Source organism: Squalius cephalus, assembly GCF_949319135.1.
Source record: "Squalius cephalus genome assembly, chromosome: 9".
NCBI lineage: Eukaryota > Metazoa > Chordata > Actinopteri > Cypriniformes > Leuciscidae > Squalius > Squalius cephalus.
Window position 1 is genome coordinate 34330583 of NC_137130.1, and position 14502 is coordinate 34345084.

General features: G+C 38.9%; 1 protein-coding gene across 6 annotated transcripts in view; it reads right to left on the reverse strand.

Annotated features, from left to right (window-relative positions):
- Positions 1-664: 664 nt before the first annotated feature.
- Positions 665-14502, reverse strand: part of tlk1a (tousled-like kinase 1a) — a 39875-nt gene continuing 26037 nt past the window's right edge. For all 6 annotated transcript variants that reach the window (XM_079880266.1, XM_079880268.1, XM_079880265.1 and 3 more), the window contains 15 exons: positions 12801-12887; positions 12208-12300; positions 11912-12022; positions 11503-11639; positions 9927-10115; positions 9351-9417; positions 7399-7496; positions 7058-7139; positions 6875-6966; positions 6202-6291; positions 5939-6108; positions 5438-5573; positions 5245-5356; positions 4984-5091; positions 665-1340 (listed from right to left, as the gene is read on the reverse strand). In XM_079880266.1, coding sequence (XP_079736392.1) covers positions 1200-1340; positions 4984-5091; positions 5245-5356; positions 5438-5573; positions 5939-6108; positions 6202-6291; positions 6875-6966; positions 7058-7139; positions 7399-7496; positions 9351-9417; positions 9927-10115; positions 11503-11639; positions 11912-12022; positions 12208-12300; positions 12801-12887 — 1713 coding nt within the window. In that variant the 3' untranslated portion in view covers positions 665-1199. The remainder of the gene's footprint in view (positions 1341-4983; positions 5092-5244; positions 5357-5437; positions 5574-5938; positions 6109-6201; positions 6292-6874; positions 6967-7057; positions 7140-7398; positions 7497-9350; positions 9418-9926; positions 10116-11502; positions 11640-11911; positions 12023-12207; positions 12301-12800; positions 12888-14502) is intronic.

A 14502-nucleotide genomic window follows, 5' to 3' on the forward strand; every position in this document is an offset into this window, starting at 1 on the left:
AACATGTTTGACATACCTGCATATGTATAAATTATCTGTATAAATTATACATATCTGATGGACACTTTAAAATTTACTAGGTACAGGTGTGGCTTACCCTACCCCACAGAAAATAATATCAAATTTACAGAAATAAAATGCCATTGCCTGCATGTATTTTGCATTCGATTAACTCTGACTTGACACATGCACAGAGCTTTCCTTTAGAAGGCCAGTGGGTGGCGCTACAGACTGTTGTCAGAACAACAGCAATTCACATCACTAAACCAAATACACTGCAGTAAATGGAGCTTCCTGGCATTTATTTGAAATTCTTTTAACAGGACTGTACAATTTATACCCAAAGTACATTATACAGCGGTTTGAAAAAGAGCAACATCAAAGCAGCAAAATCAAAAAACACACCAGGAAACCAAATTTACAAGAAAAAAAAGGGGCAAAATGTTAAACCTCTGTGCAGGATGAATCTGCTGAAAGTTAATATCTGAAATTAAGGTCCTGTACAACAAATATACATGAATTCTCCAGAGGGGATTCTTTTATTTTGTCCTGCATAGGATTCTGTACATTGCCATTCATCTACATTTGGTTATTTTGTGCATTAAACATTAGTTTGCTGCCTGGGCCTAGTGTGCCAGTAGCCTCTCTGTATGCTAGAATTACATTCTCATAGCTAGTTGAACAAAGCAAGGAAAGCTAACACTGTTGTCTGTACCACATTACATTACTACAGAGTGAAAAATGAAACCTTTGCACGCCAGTTACAGTAACTCTGAATGTATGCTCTTCAAAGAAATCCTTAATTTACTGAAACCCAGCCGAGACCATGGGAATTGATAGTGGTTTTCCAGGACTCTCCTCTTTGAACTTGGAGGCAACCATGGGAAAAACCAAATGACAGTAGCTGTGCCCTATTGAGTCCTTAGAAGGCATTATTTTTCTTCAATGACTTTGTGACATTCTCTAGATGTCTAAATATTCATGCTTTATTTTTCTTCATTTGCTTCCGAAACACTTTTCTTAGTAAACCCAAATCTCGCTGCTGCAAAAGCACAATAATTCATCACAAACTTCCTCAAGCTGAGGAAGCCAGCTTCTTTTCCTTATGGCTGCCTGGAAATGTTCCCACCCTGCTCTTGGGTAGGGAGATCAGACGCTGGCCAGTCGGGCTGTCAGTCAAGAGCGCTCAGTGCAAGTTGTCAATAGGAGGCTGAGTTTGGGGCCAGGGTTCCTGACGAACTGGCCCGTCTTATGTGAGGAAGCAGGTAGGAGTCACTGCCCAGCTGGTGCACATCAAACCGGTCCTCTTTCCTGTAGGCTAGGCACCGGCGGATGAAGGCCTACACAAAACAGTAACATGCCATTGATTACAAGCGCAAAAACTCAAGGACACCATGACTTAGCATATTTTCACATTATTTTGTACAAAAACTGACGATTAATATAAAAATGTGATATTTTGCCACAACAGCAATTAATGGTTTCTCAAACAGATTAGTATGTTCAGCAGTTCAGCAATTTATGATGAACAGTGAAAACTCTTGCGTTTTATTTTTTTTATTTAGATCCTATTTTTTCCATTCATTTTTTAAATTATTTTTTCCAAACTCTTATTAGATGTTAAATATGGTCCGAAAAATCTACAATGTGTTTAAGACCCTGTTTACAAAGGTGTTTTTTTTTTTGTTTTTTTTTGCTTTAAAACGGTGTTTACACAGTTGTCGAGGCTGGTATGTTACGGAGCCGTTAAGAGAGACGGTGCCGGGCTGTGTTTCACATAAGCATCGATAGCCTAACTGATCGCAGAAACCATTAGTGGCAATTGTTCTACGATCAACTTAGGCTTACGATGCTTTTGCGAAACGCAGCCCTAGCTAGCGCAGGGTTTCTCAAACTCGGTCCTGGAGGGCCACTGTCCTGCACAGTTTAGCTCCAACCCTGATCAAACACACCTAGCTGTGAGTTTCTAGTGATCCTGAAGACATTGATTAGCTTGCTCAGGTGTGTTTGATCAGGGTTGGAGCTAAACTCTGCAGGACAGTGGCCCTCCAGGACCGAGTTTGAGAAACCCTGCGCTAGCGTAATGTGGGCAGGCATGCCTTCGTTTTCAAAAGTCTCTGGGGTTGCGTTTCAGTGTAAACGCACCAAAACGGAGTTTTCAAACTAAAACAGGGTCTGCAGCGTTTTTGTAAGTATCGCATTTGAGGTTCGAAAACGCCGGAGTACTGTGGACGTCAGGCATAACCGTAGCAAAAGTTGTGCGTTTTAAAACAAAAATGCACTAGTGTAAACGGGGCCTAAATTTCGACTGTTAACTATGTGTGCTATTATGTTGGCAAATCATTTGCCAGAATACTGTAGCTATGTATGCGAGCTTCCTTATCTGTTGCTGTTTTGAGTGATATGGAGGCACACACTCGTTCATTCAGTGAAGTTCAAAAGAGACTTGCTTACGGTAAAAGTATTTTGTAATGAAAATGTGTGCCTTGAATTCATTTGGTTGTGTAAAATGATCACTAAACCTTTGGCTGCACTGGCTGACTGCTCCCTTGGCTTGTTAGTACATTTATTTTTAGAAATTATATTTTAGAATTGGGGCAATAGTCTGGAAACATACACTGATGAGCCAAAACATTATGATCAGTCAGAGATGAAGCGAATATCATTGATCATCTCCTAACAAGGCCACATATTAAGGTCTGGGTCGATTAGATGGTAAGAAATCAATCAGTTCACGTAATGGACGTGTTGGATGCAGGAGAAATGGGCAGGAATAAAGATCAGAGTGACTCTGACGAGGGCCAGATTGTTATGGCAAGGCGACTGGGTCAGAGTGTCTCTGAAACGGCAAGGCTTGTGAGTTGCTCCCGGTCAGCAGTGGTGAGGATTTACCTACAGTGTCCGAGAAGGGACAAACCACAAACCGGCGACAGGGTGTTGGACGCCCAAGGCTCATCGAGGCTATCCCGTCTGGTCCGAACCGACTGAAAGTCTACTGTGGCCGTTCAGTACTGTGGCCATTAGTCTTAATGAGGGTTATATGGGAGGAATGTGTCACAACACACACTGCGTTTGAGGCTGTGTAGATGTCAGAGAGCCTATGATGACCCCTGTCCACCGTCAAAAGCACCTACATATGGGCACACGAGCATCAGTACTGGACTTGGAGCAGTGGAAGACGGTAGCCTGGTCTGATGAGTCCCGTTTTCTTTTACATCACTCGGACGGTAGTACTGCGTTTTACCTGGGGAAGTGATGCACCAGGATGCAGTGTGGGATAATGACAAACCAGTGGAGGGAGTGTGAAGAGCTGGGCAATGTCCTGCTGGGAAACGCTGGGTCCGGCAATTCATGTGGACACATGCCACCTACCTAAAGATTGTTGCAAACTAGGTACACCCCTTCATGGCAATGGTATTGCCTGGTGGAAGTGGCTCTTTCAGCAGGATAATGCACTCTGCCACACTGCACACATTGTTTAGGAATGGTTTGAGGATCATGATGAAGAGTTCAAGGTGTTGAACCGGCCTCCAAATTCCCCAAATCTCAATCTGAGCATCTGTAGGATGTGCTGGACCAACAAGTCCGATCCAATGCAGTTCCACCTTGCAACACACATAACTTGAAGGATCTGCTGCTTAAGTCTTGGTGCCAGATATCACAGGACACATTCAGAGGTCTTTTGACAACACACGGAAGACCAACAGCATATTAGGCAGGTGTTTGGCTCATCATGTGTGTATATATACATTCGTAGAAACGTATGATTTTATGCAAAAGAAGAACGACTTTCGGGAGCGACATCCTATGTGTCAGTGGAGCTCAAAATTCACCTATCTTGAATGCAGATAAGACAGAGAATTTCACAGTTATATATGATTTATCTGAAACCAAACACATGGATATAATATTAATATAATTTTGGCAGTCTCAGTGAGTTTGATTCATACATTGGTAATTCTTGTTGATTATATGATGCAATGAGCGGTTCAGTAATGATAAAGTTCATATTACATTTCTATCTGCATAATGTTCATTATTGGGGCAAAAAAATTATTATTTGTATGATTTGAATGATGTTTCGAAGTTTTTCGGCAGTATGAGATTAAACAGTATTTTGATAGAGGGTTAATGATTTAAAGCACTAGCACTGCTCTAGTTTATATAACAATACTCTCCAAAAGCAGAATATTACTTTTTTAGAAAACTTATTCCAAGTCAAATCTCAGTTTTACCATCAATATATCTCATTTGTGATCACATTTTTAAAGATACATGTGCAGTCTACCAAAACATATTAGAGCAAAAACACTTGGAACGGCCATTTTAGACCCTGTAGTGACAAAGCCCCCGGTGGGGCTAGTGAATGGGGCTTTACTAATCTAGCACTACTGCATGTGGATAATTGACAAGTAACAAGACATGGACATTCCATCAATACTTTAGATATTTTAGGTGCTGTAACTGCTAACCATTTATCACCATTTTTAAAATCATCTTTCAGCGAAGACAAATTATTAAAAGCACTAATATTCAATAGTGTCTCTCAATTAATGTCAGCTAATAACAACTGCAAGCATAATCATTTATACAGGAATAAGCAAAAATTGTTTAAAATAGTTCTAGATCAGTGGTTCTCAAACAGGTGGCCGGGGTTCTCTAGGGGGCCTCAAATAAGACAATACAAGCAATAAAATAGGCTAAAAAAATAAATGTTTCTTATTGTAATTCACCCCCTCAATCCCCTTGAAGACCATATACAGTATACAAGATTTTCTACTTTTAAAAGAGTGATTAATAAAATCTCATAACTCCATGGGCATTTTAAAAAAGGATATACAAATTATGTGTAAAATCTATTTCAACAAAATAATCCTTCTCACAAAAGAAAGTCGCACTACAGAAACTGCTGTCATACGTCAATGTCAACCACCCATAAACCTTCAATCATTATTATTTACTGATTATTATATTACTGATTACCTTGGCTTCGTTGCTGGCAACAGGTTTGGAAGGGAACTGGACCTCTGTGGCTTTCAGGATGGTGTTCTCCTGCAGGATGTCCTGCTGGGACTGGTTATGGCCAAATGGCTAGAAAAACAAATCAAATTTGCATGGTTATGCTAGCTTGTAATAACATGACCTAGTTCTACAGATGGAAAATGACAGGTATTCCCCCTATAACTCTGCAACTTGTAAATGGTACTGATAATATTCCCATTTATTCCGAGAATTGCTCCTCACCTTTCTTCCATAGAGGCACTGGAAAAATATGACCCCGACAGACCAGACGTCCACCTTATTGGAGATCTTTGGAGGCTCTTTACCCACCACAAAACACTCAGGGGGGAGGTACCTTACAGCCACAACAAGACACAACTGAGCTACATACTTTAAAAGGCAAAAGCCGGAATATGAGTGTATTTGCGAGCGTTACCAGTAAGTGCCTGCCCCTTGTGATGTCAGGTCCATTCCATCGACTCCGTAGTTGTCGTCGTCCATGATTTTAGACAGTCCGAAATCTGTGATCTTAATCTCTCCACATGCAGTTCCATCTACCAGTAAAATATTCCCTGTACACAACCACACAAAGATAAAAACACAAGAACATGGATTCCTTAAACTGGATTATCTTTGTTATACCCTTCAAGTATGCACGATGGAGGGGGGGGGGGGGGGTTATATAAAAAATATAAGATATTTTTTATACTTTTAAATGTTCTTTTAAGTTTTCTATTTAGCAAATAATCCTGAAAAAAAAAAGTATCATGATTTCCACAAAAACATTAAGCTGTACAAAGGTTTTCAACATCGATAAGAAATGTTTCTTGACCATCAAATTAGCTATTAGAATGATTTCTGAAGGGTCGTGTGACATACAGGCAGAAAGTCAAGCATATCTGAGTGTTAGAGAGCTAAAGACAGAATGTGTGTTCACCAGGTTTGAGGTCATAGTGAATTATGGGTGGCTTGATCTCGTTCAGGTATCGTAAAGCATTAACGATCTGCATGACGATAGAGCGAGCCTCTTTCTCAGACATCAGCTTGTGCTGTTTCAAGTAGAAATCCAGGTCGTTTCCTTCACAGTATTCCAAAACCGTACAAAACCTGCAGGAAACAGACAACCTAATGTAACTTGCGTCCAACCTCACTGATGTGTTTTGATAGCTGATTGGTGAAATTTGCATGGCTGGAACTCACGTGTCTGTGTCCAGTGAAAAGTAATCGTACAGTTTAACTATTCTGGGATGATCCAGCTGTTTATGTATTCGGTATTCCCGACAGGCGTGTCTGCGGAGAAGAGAGGCACGGGTTACCATGGGCAACAGAGGTGAGACCCAGGCGATCAGCGTCATGAGAGACAGACGGACTAAATTTCCAGACATTTCAAGTTCTGCACAGAATACCAATAGGCATGGAAACACACCCTTACATATGTCCCCACACCCCAATAAAAGCCTGCCACATATCAATAGCACATACAAAATAAGAGATAATTGGCTCTAAAAAATAAAGGAATCCTTAAAGGAATGTTTTTGGGTTAAAAGCAGCTTAAATATGGCATATCTGAACGAAAATGAGGCTGTGAGGGATAGACGTACTGTCCGTTAAATGTCGTTTCACAACAGATGTTTTCTGGATTCTTTTGTCTACTGAGAATGTTTTGGAAAGATACATTTCCAATGTTGTGTTGGCTGAACATACTGAAAAGGTTGTACATGTATTTTCCTTTCCATCAAATTAATCATGTCAACCCTGTCTATAAAGTTAAAGTGCATAATTCTCAATCTGAAATCTACTTCATTTCTTGCGGTGATGCACAGCATGCCACTGATGTATTTAACAAGAACAGCATCAAAGAGGCGGAACGTACTTGTGGTAATTTTCTTTCTTCTCCTCTCTCCAGTTTTTGTTGAGCTGATGAATCTTCACAGCAGCGTACCGTTGCTCAATTAAGTCAAACGCCTGAAGAGCAGAATGATGAATTCAAATGATCCGTTTCTTTCTCAAAGGTCAGCATGAATCAGGCTCTGTTATAAATGAGGGGTAAAGATACCTTGTAGACCTCACTGAAACCACCCCGACCGAGCAGATGTAGCAGCAGATAGCGTTCGTTCAGGGTGGGATGGTCCTTGAATCTAAGAAAGGTTTTTAAAAACAACAACAACAAAGAGAAACAGGAGAAAAAGGAAGGGTTGGTGGAAAATAATCACGGAAAACCAATAAATAAAGGGACAACGTTTTAGAAAATGCAACAAAAGTGTAGAAAACGGGCCCTTTACAGGCAGTGAACTTATGAAACTGCTGTTAATACGAGGAGTCAATGTCCACTTCAAAAGACACAAAATGGAAGGAAATACGAGATCAGAGGCTGATGTCATCAGTGTCGGTACATACTGTGAGCTGTCCTCATTGTTTATTCTTTTCAACTCTCGGATGTGAAGATTTCGCACCCTCTCCAACCTCTCCAGCTCTGCCTGAATCTCTGCCTCCTCCTACAAACACACACAAAAAGAAAGTCATGCGTGTCATTTTGTTTCCATAAGAATGTCAAATGTTTCTTGAGCAGAAAATCAACATGTTAGAATGATGAAGACATGACACTGAAAATTCAGCTTTGATCACAGGAATAAATTACATTTTTAAATATATCCAAATAGAAAAGAGTTATTTTAAACAGTAATAACATTTCACCATATTATTGTTATTTTATTTTGATAAAATAAATGCAGCCCTGGTGAGCATTAGAGACTTCTTTCAAAAACATTAACAATCTTACCAGCCCCAGATCGTAAATTAATAAATTCTGGCACCTTCATAATTACACATTAAAAGAGGACTTATGTCTTTATTTTGATCGTTGATTGTTTTATAAACAAAGCCCACATCGACGGATTTGCAGATCGTCTAATGCTTAAGGATCGAGCAATCACAATGATAAAGGTTTGCGATTGCAGGCGGTGAGTAAACTGCTTAAAATGTCTCTGTGTTGTTGTTATAGCTTGGTTAGCACAGCTTTAGCTCCGCCCACACGGCCCGCCTTCAGCCGCTCGTTTTTTTCCGGAAAAACTCGGTACAGCCTATCTGTCTATTATAAATATAATAAAACTAAAGACTTTTTGGAGATATAAAGGATGCAATACTACTCTATAGGTACTCAGGATTAACAGGAGATTGAGTGAAAATGAGCATTTCACCCCCCCTTTAAGTTTGCCAATGACCATTTGGATGATCCAGAGGAGTCATGGGAGAAAGTCATGTGGTCAGATGAGACCAAAATAGAACTTTTTGGTCATAATTCCACTAAACATGTTTGGAGGAAGAAGAATGATGAGTACCATCCCAAGAACACCATCCCTACTGTGAAGCATGGGGGTGGTAGCATCACGCTTTGGGGGTGTTTTTCTGCACAATGGGACAGGGCGACTGCACTGTATTAAGGAGAGGATGACCGGGGCCTTGTATTGCGAGATTTTGGGGAACAACCTCCTTCCCTCAGTTAGAGCATTGAAGATGGGTCGAGGCTGGGTCTTCCAACATGACAATGACCCGAAGCACACAGCCAGGATAACCAAGGAGTGGCTCTGTAAGAAGCATATCAAGGTTCTGGCGTGGCCTAGCCAGTCTCCAGACCTAAACCCAATAGAGAATCTTTGGAGGGAGCTCAAACTCCGTGTTTCTCAGCGACAGCCCAGAAACCTGACTGATCTAGGAGAAGATCTGTGTGGAGGAGTGGGCCAAAATCCCTCCTGCAGTGTGTGCAAACCTGGTGAAAAACTACAGGAAACGTTTGACCTCTGTAATTGCAAACAAAGGCTACTGTACCAAATATTAACATTGATTTTCTCAGGTGTTCAAATACTTATTTGCAGCTGTATCATACAAATAAATAGTTTAAAAAAATCATACATTGTGATTTCTGGATTTTTTTTTTTAGATTATGTCTCTCACAGCAGACATGCACCTACGAACTTGCAAAATAGCAGGGTGTTCAAATACTTATTTTCCTCACTGTATATATATATATATATAATTTCACATTTAATCCAAATTAGTGTAGAAACAACATACAGTATATTTTAAATATTTGATCTAACAGGTCGGATATATCCAGAAATTGAATAACAATTTATGGCACATGAACTGAGACATTTGCATGATTAAGAGCGTGCTAAATGCTAGCTAATGGATGACACAAAAAACAGATGCTGCCTCAACTGCGTTTAATATTGTTAACACATTAAATTGAAAAAAATGGAATTGCATGGTTTAACACATTCATTTTGACAGCCCCAGTTTGAACCTGTTCTGAAATGCAGGATGATCTGAATCATACAGGAGCCACTGACCTTTTTGAGATGGCCGAGTCTCAGTTTGAAGATCTCCTCCTGCTCGTGGTACTCAGCTAATGTTAGCCTGCAGGAATATCAGAGGAACAGGACTAAAAAAAACTGTTTCAAACTCATTTGACAGTCAGAGCATCCTTACCCAGTACATGTACAATCACAAGATTCTGAAGAAGCTTATGAGATCTCGCCACACTGCCCACTTAACAGGCTATTTTTCATATTGTGGAAAGAAATGTCTTCAAACTTACATTTGGCTCCTAATAAATCATGTCCTGCCATTTTTCAAACTATAAACAATACTGCTGTTGATTTAAAAATAATTCAGATTTTAATAATTACCAACAAAACCATTTTCAAGCATTTAAACAGAATCATTTAGATCAAAAGGTTTGTAAGATCTTCAGAAATATGTTAGTCAAGTGTGTCCAAACTTTTGACTTCTTCTTGGTACATCTGCTTAAGGATCATTTCTAGAAAATCAAATCAGCGACTTGTTCGTGTGAATGTTAGTGAAGCATGTAAAACATGGAAGGCCGTTGTGTGTGTGGATAACAGAGGTTGTATTGCATCACTCACAGCTGTGGAAGGCTGGGTTTGAGGAAGGGGTCGTTGTCAGAACCGTTCACAGCCTTGGTCTTTCGTTGTTTCGGCTCAGAGTTGGTGCTGGGCGACTGCGAGCTGCTGGATGCTGGTGGTTTTCTCTTAGCTAACAATTTCCTCTGTCTTTCGATTTCTTCACGCTGTTGAATGATCCATTCCTGCTGTCTGCATAAAAAAAGCAATAAAAACAGTTCATATGGCAATAGTACAACTTAAATTCTGTAATCAAGTGAAATCTGTAATGGACAGACAGATCTACAAGAGACCTGAGGCTCGTTCACACTAAGAACGATAACAATAGAGATAACTATAACAACTATATTTGCATCCACACCAACGTCGATAATGTTCTGTTTCTTTGTAACAGTCGTGCTGTTTGTGGCTTGAAATGCTCAAGCTCTTTAAAGGATTCGTTCACTTCAGAATTCATTTATTGATAATTTACTCTCCCCCACGTCATCCAATATGTTCATGTTTTTCTTTCTTCAGTCGAAAGAAATGAAGGTTTTTGAGGAAAACATTCCAGGATTTTTCTCCGTATAATGACTTCAATGGTGTCCAACGGGTTGAAGGTCCAAATTGCAGTTTCAGTGCAGCTTCAAAGTCTCTACACGATCCCAGCCGAGGAATAAGAGTCTTATCTAGTGAAACAATCATTTTCTAAAAAAATTACACATACATATACTTTTTAACCACATATGCTCATCTTGCACTAGCTGTAATGCGCCACACATTACGTAATCACGTTGAACGATCACGTGTGACACAGGCAGAAGTACCGACCAAGTGTTTACAAAGCGAACCTGTTTTTTTTCACCCTATTTGAACCAGAACCCAAGTGACCTTTCAACGTGATTACATAAAGCGTGGCGCATCGCAGAGCTAATGCAAGACGAGCATTTGTGGTTAAAGAATATATATATTTTTTAGAAAATGGCGATGGTTTGTCTAGATAAGACTCTTATTCCTCGGCTGGGATCGTGTAGAGACTTTGAAGCTGCACTGAAACTCACATTTGGACCTTCAAACCGTTGGACCCCATTGAAGACACTATATGGAGAAAAATCCTGGAATGTTTTCCTCAAAACATGAATTTCTTTTCGACTGAAGAAAGAAAAACAAATATCTTAGATGATGTGGGGGAGAGTAAATTATCAGGAAATTTTATTTCTGAAGTGAACCAATCCTTTAAAGGCAGGTGGATTCTGATTGGCTGTCAATTTTATTATCGTTCATCAGCTGGAATATTTTTTTACTAAAATTCTAAATTTCTAAAATTGTTGTTATCTTTAAAGTTTTGGTGTATTCCTTTTCCCGATGAATAAGAACTTTTATCCCAATTATAAAAACTTAAGTTGTAGTTTTCGTCCCTGGTGTGAACAAGCCTTTACTATAGAGATGGGTGAAAATGTGAGTGAAGACCGACAAAACTGGGGCTGGGGCACTTTAGCCCAAAGTATACTTCTTTTTACAAGTCAAGTTATCAGAGCACAGATCACCTATTAGTATTAGATTATGTGCTTATGCTGTCAAACTTCAGTAAGTGTCTTACTTGACGAGGTTCTGGAAGGCATATCCGTCTGTCCACTGCTCTGTAAACGAGGCTCCGTGTCTCACAGTGGTAAAATGACCCAAACGTAGTCGATCCTGCATGCTCTTCTCCCGACACGCCTGCTTCTCCTGTGTGCTCTGGACAAATACACACACTTTTATAAAGATCTGAACCGCTTCTTACTCTTTATACCATTTTCAAACTATTAAACTTTGAAGCTTTTGGTTAAACGATGCCATTACAAAGCAACCCTGTAGGTTACACGCAATCATTTTAGATATTGAGGTAATAAGACATGCTAATTTAAATACACACATATCAAATAACTGATATGTAATAACAGGCCAGCACTGGGTCATTGTTAGAATGCTAAAACACTGATATCTTAAATATCACAAGGATTCTTCACCTTCTCAATCAGAAGTTTCTTGCTCATGGTGATGCACTTGTTTAAACGTTCTTTGTACTTTTCTAGAAGCTTTTGTTGTTCATCAATTTGTCGTCTAAGATCACAGTTTGCCTGTGGAGAAGAGGAAGAGAAAATGCATTAAAGAAAATCAGACTCTGCTAAGCTGAACTACTTTAGCTAAGCTGATTTCTCATAACGTCACAAAAACAATTTGATACATAATAATTTTTGATGAGATTAATTATTTTGTCTCATGTTACTCCTTCCCATCCCATCTTTTCCTCTCCCCCTCTCACCCGCAGCAGATCGTCTATCCTGCCCTCCTTCTTCTCCAGGTCCAGGTTCTTATTGCTCTCTATAGTGGCCAGTTTTACCACCGTCAGGTCAGTCTGCAGAAGAACAGAATACAAACAAACAATTCAAGACAACTACACATTTGTATGTTGTTTTATAAATGTGTTTCTTCAACAACAGGAATTCTAAGCTGCAGGGTTCATTTGTATCAGAACAGATTTCACTTTTTTTATTTTTGATATATGAAGATCAGACATAAAACAGTCAAGGAAACTTTTGCCCACACATTTATGTGTTCTACTTTTTAAAATGCCTTTTGTTTAGATTTTATTATTTTATCATATTTTATTATTTTATCATTATCATATATTTATTGAACTATTTTTACTCATTTCTAACACAATCAACACCTTTTGCCCTCAATGAAGCTTTCACTCCTCTTTTCAAAAGTAAGCATACTTGTTTAACAAGGAGAGTGTCAAACTCGGTTCAAAATCATCAGATTAATTGATTGTTGTAATCTACAGTTTTATTCTAAGATGATAGCTAATGAGATTCTGGTTTCTTGAGAACAAGTACATTATGACAGTCCCACCTGAATACTCTTGACTGCCATCAGTCTAGAAGAAATCACAGAGTCCCCAAAACACAGACTGGTGGGAGACGAGCTGCTTTGCCGGGTCTGATCAAACACAAGATTGTACATTATTTGATTAAACTGCATAGTAATGAGAGGCACAAGTAGACAGTTTGTATTGTGGCTGAGCTGAAACTATATAAGTGTTGTGACATGTATGTGTGTGAGTCGTGATTGATTAAGATACACAATTAGTGAAATGAACTGATGAATGAGTCAGAGCGAGGCCCAGTTTACACTTACACATCTCAGATGCAGTGTTCATTTTGACAGCAAATTTTGATTTTTAGTCATAGTCTTTTGGCTTAAAATGCCATTTAGTTTTAGTCATATTTAGTCATCTGAATTGTTTTATTTAGTCTACTAAATACCGCTGTGTCAATATTGCTGCAGTCGGTTGCAACACAATCTACCGCACTCCAGTTTATGGAGCTGTTGAAAATGGGAGAAGAGATTTGAGATGCAAAATGTATATTTTAGTCAGAATTATGGCATTCCCTTTCTACTGTGCTCTGTCTGTTTGAAATGCATGCGCTCTTTCAGTGAAGGTTGTGAAGTTTAACAGAGACTTGCATGCTTTTATTTTCCTGCCATAGCTCACACTGCGTCCACCGTTATTTTTCAGATGTGTTTGCAGAATAGGGATGGGCGATATGGCAAAAATATCACATCACGATTTTCTTCAGGAAAATCACGATTCACAATTTTATCACGATTCTTTTTCATGTTGGTTTTACTATTTTGCAAGTGACTGAGCTTTACAGCCAAACTAATGTCCCTATTTTAAAAACATAGCCTTACAAGGTAGCACAATAAAATAAATGGCAGACATTTGGGCCAAAGTGGCAAAGATAAAAACATTTGTAATTTTCTTTGTTATTAAAAAATAAGAACAAAGACACACATTACACATACACAACACAACATACAAATGAAATGTACTGTAGCTGAAAAAATAAAGCACTGTTTGTGTATTTAACAATAGCATTCAAGAAAGAATATAAAAATAAAACACTACATAGACTTTACTGTATAAATTATACACTGATTCTTATTAAAGCTACTATTAAAGTTCTCAGTCAAGAGTTTTCTCTGCGTTTTGTTGTTTTATTAACATTAAAGGGATAGTTCCCCTAAAATGTAAATTGTGTCATCATTTACTCCCTCAAGTTGTTTCAAACCCAAATAAGTTTCTTTCTTCTGTTGAAAATGAACGTTTTTTTGAAGAATGTGGCTAACCAGTTGCTGGTCCCCAGTGACTTCCATAGTATATTTTTCTCCTACTATGAAAGTCAAAGGAGACCAGCAACTGTTTGGTTCGCCACATTCTTCAAAATATCTTCTTTTGTGTTCAGAAGATGTCCCTCAACCTGTGCGCATCCTTATGGACATTTTTGTCTTTTTCAGTTTTATTTTTTTGATAATTTTGCCCATGTCAATGCCAACTGCATAAATGTTGGCTCAGGTGTGTATTTTTATTGGAATTTTACTATTTCACCCCCATTTCCTTAAAATCTTTATTTGCACTAGGTACACAGAATAGTTCTCAGCAATCTCAGCAGCTTTTGGACAAAAATGTCTGCATTGAAACCCATTAAACATACCATTTTTAATCCCAGGGCCATTTAACTATAAAATGATGCAATATTTGTTAAGAGGC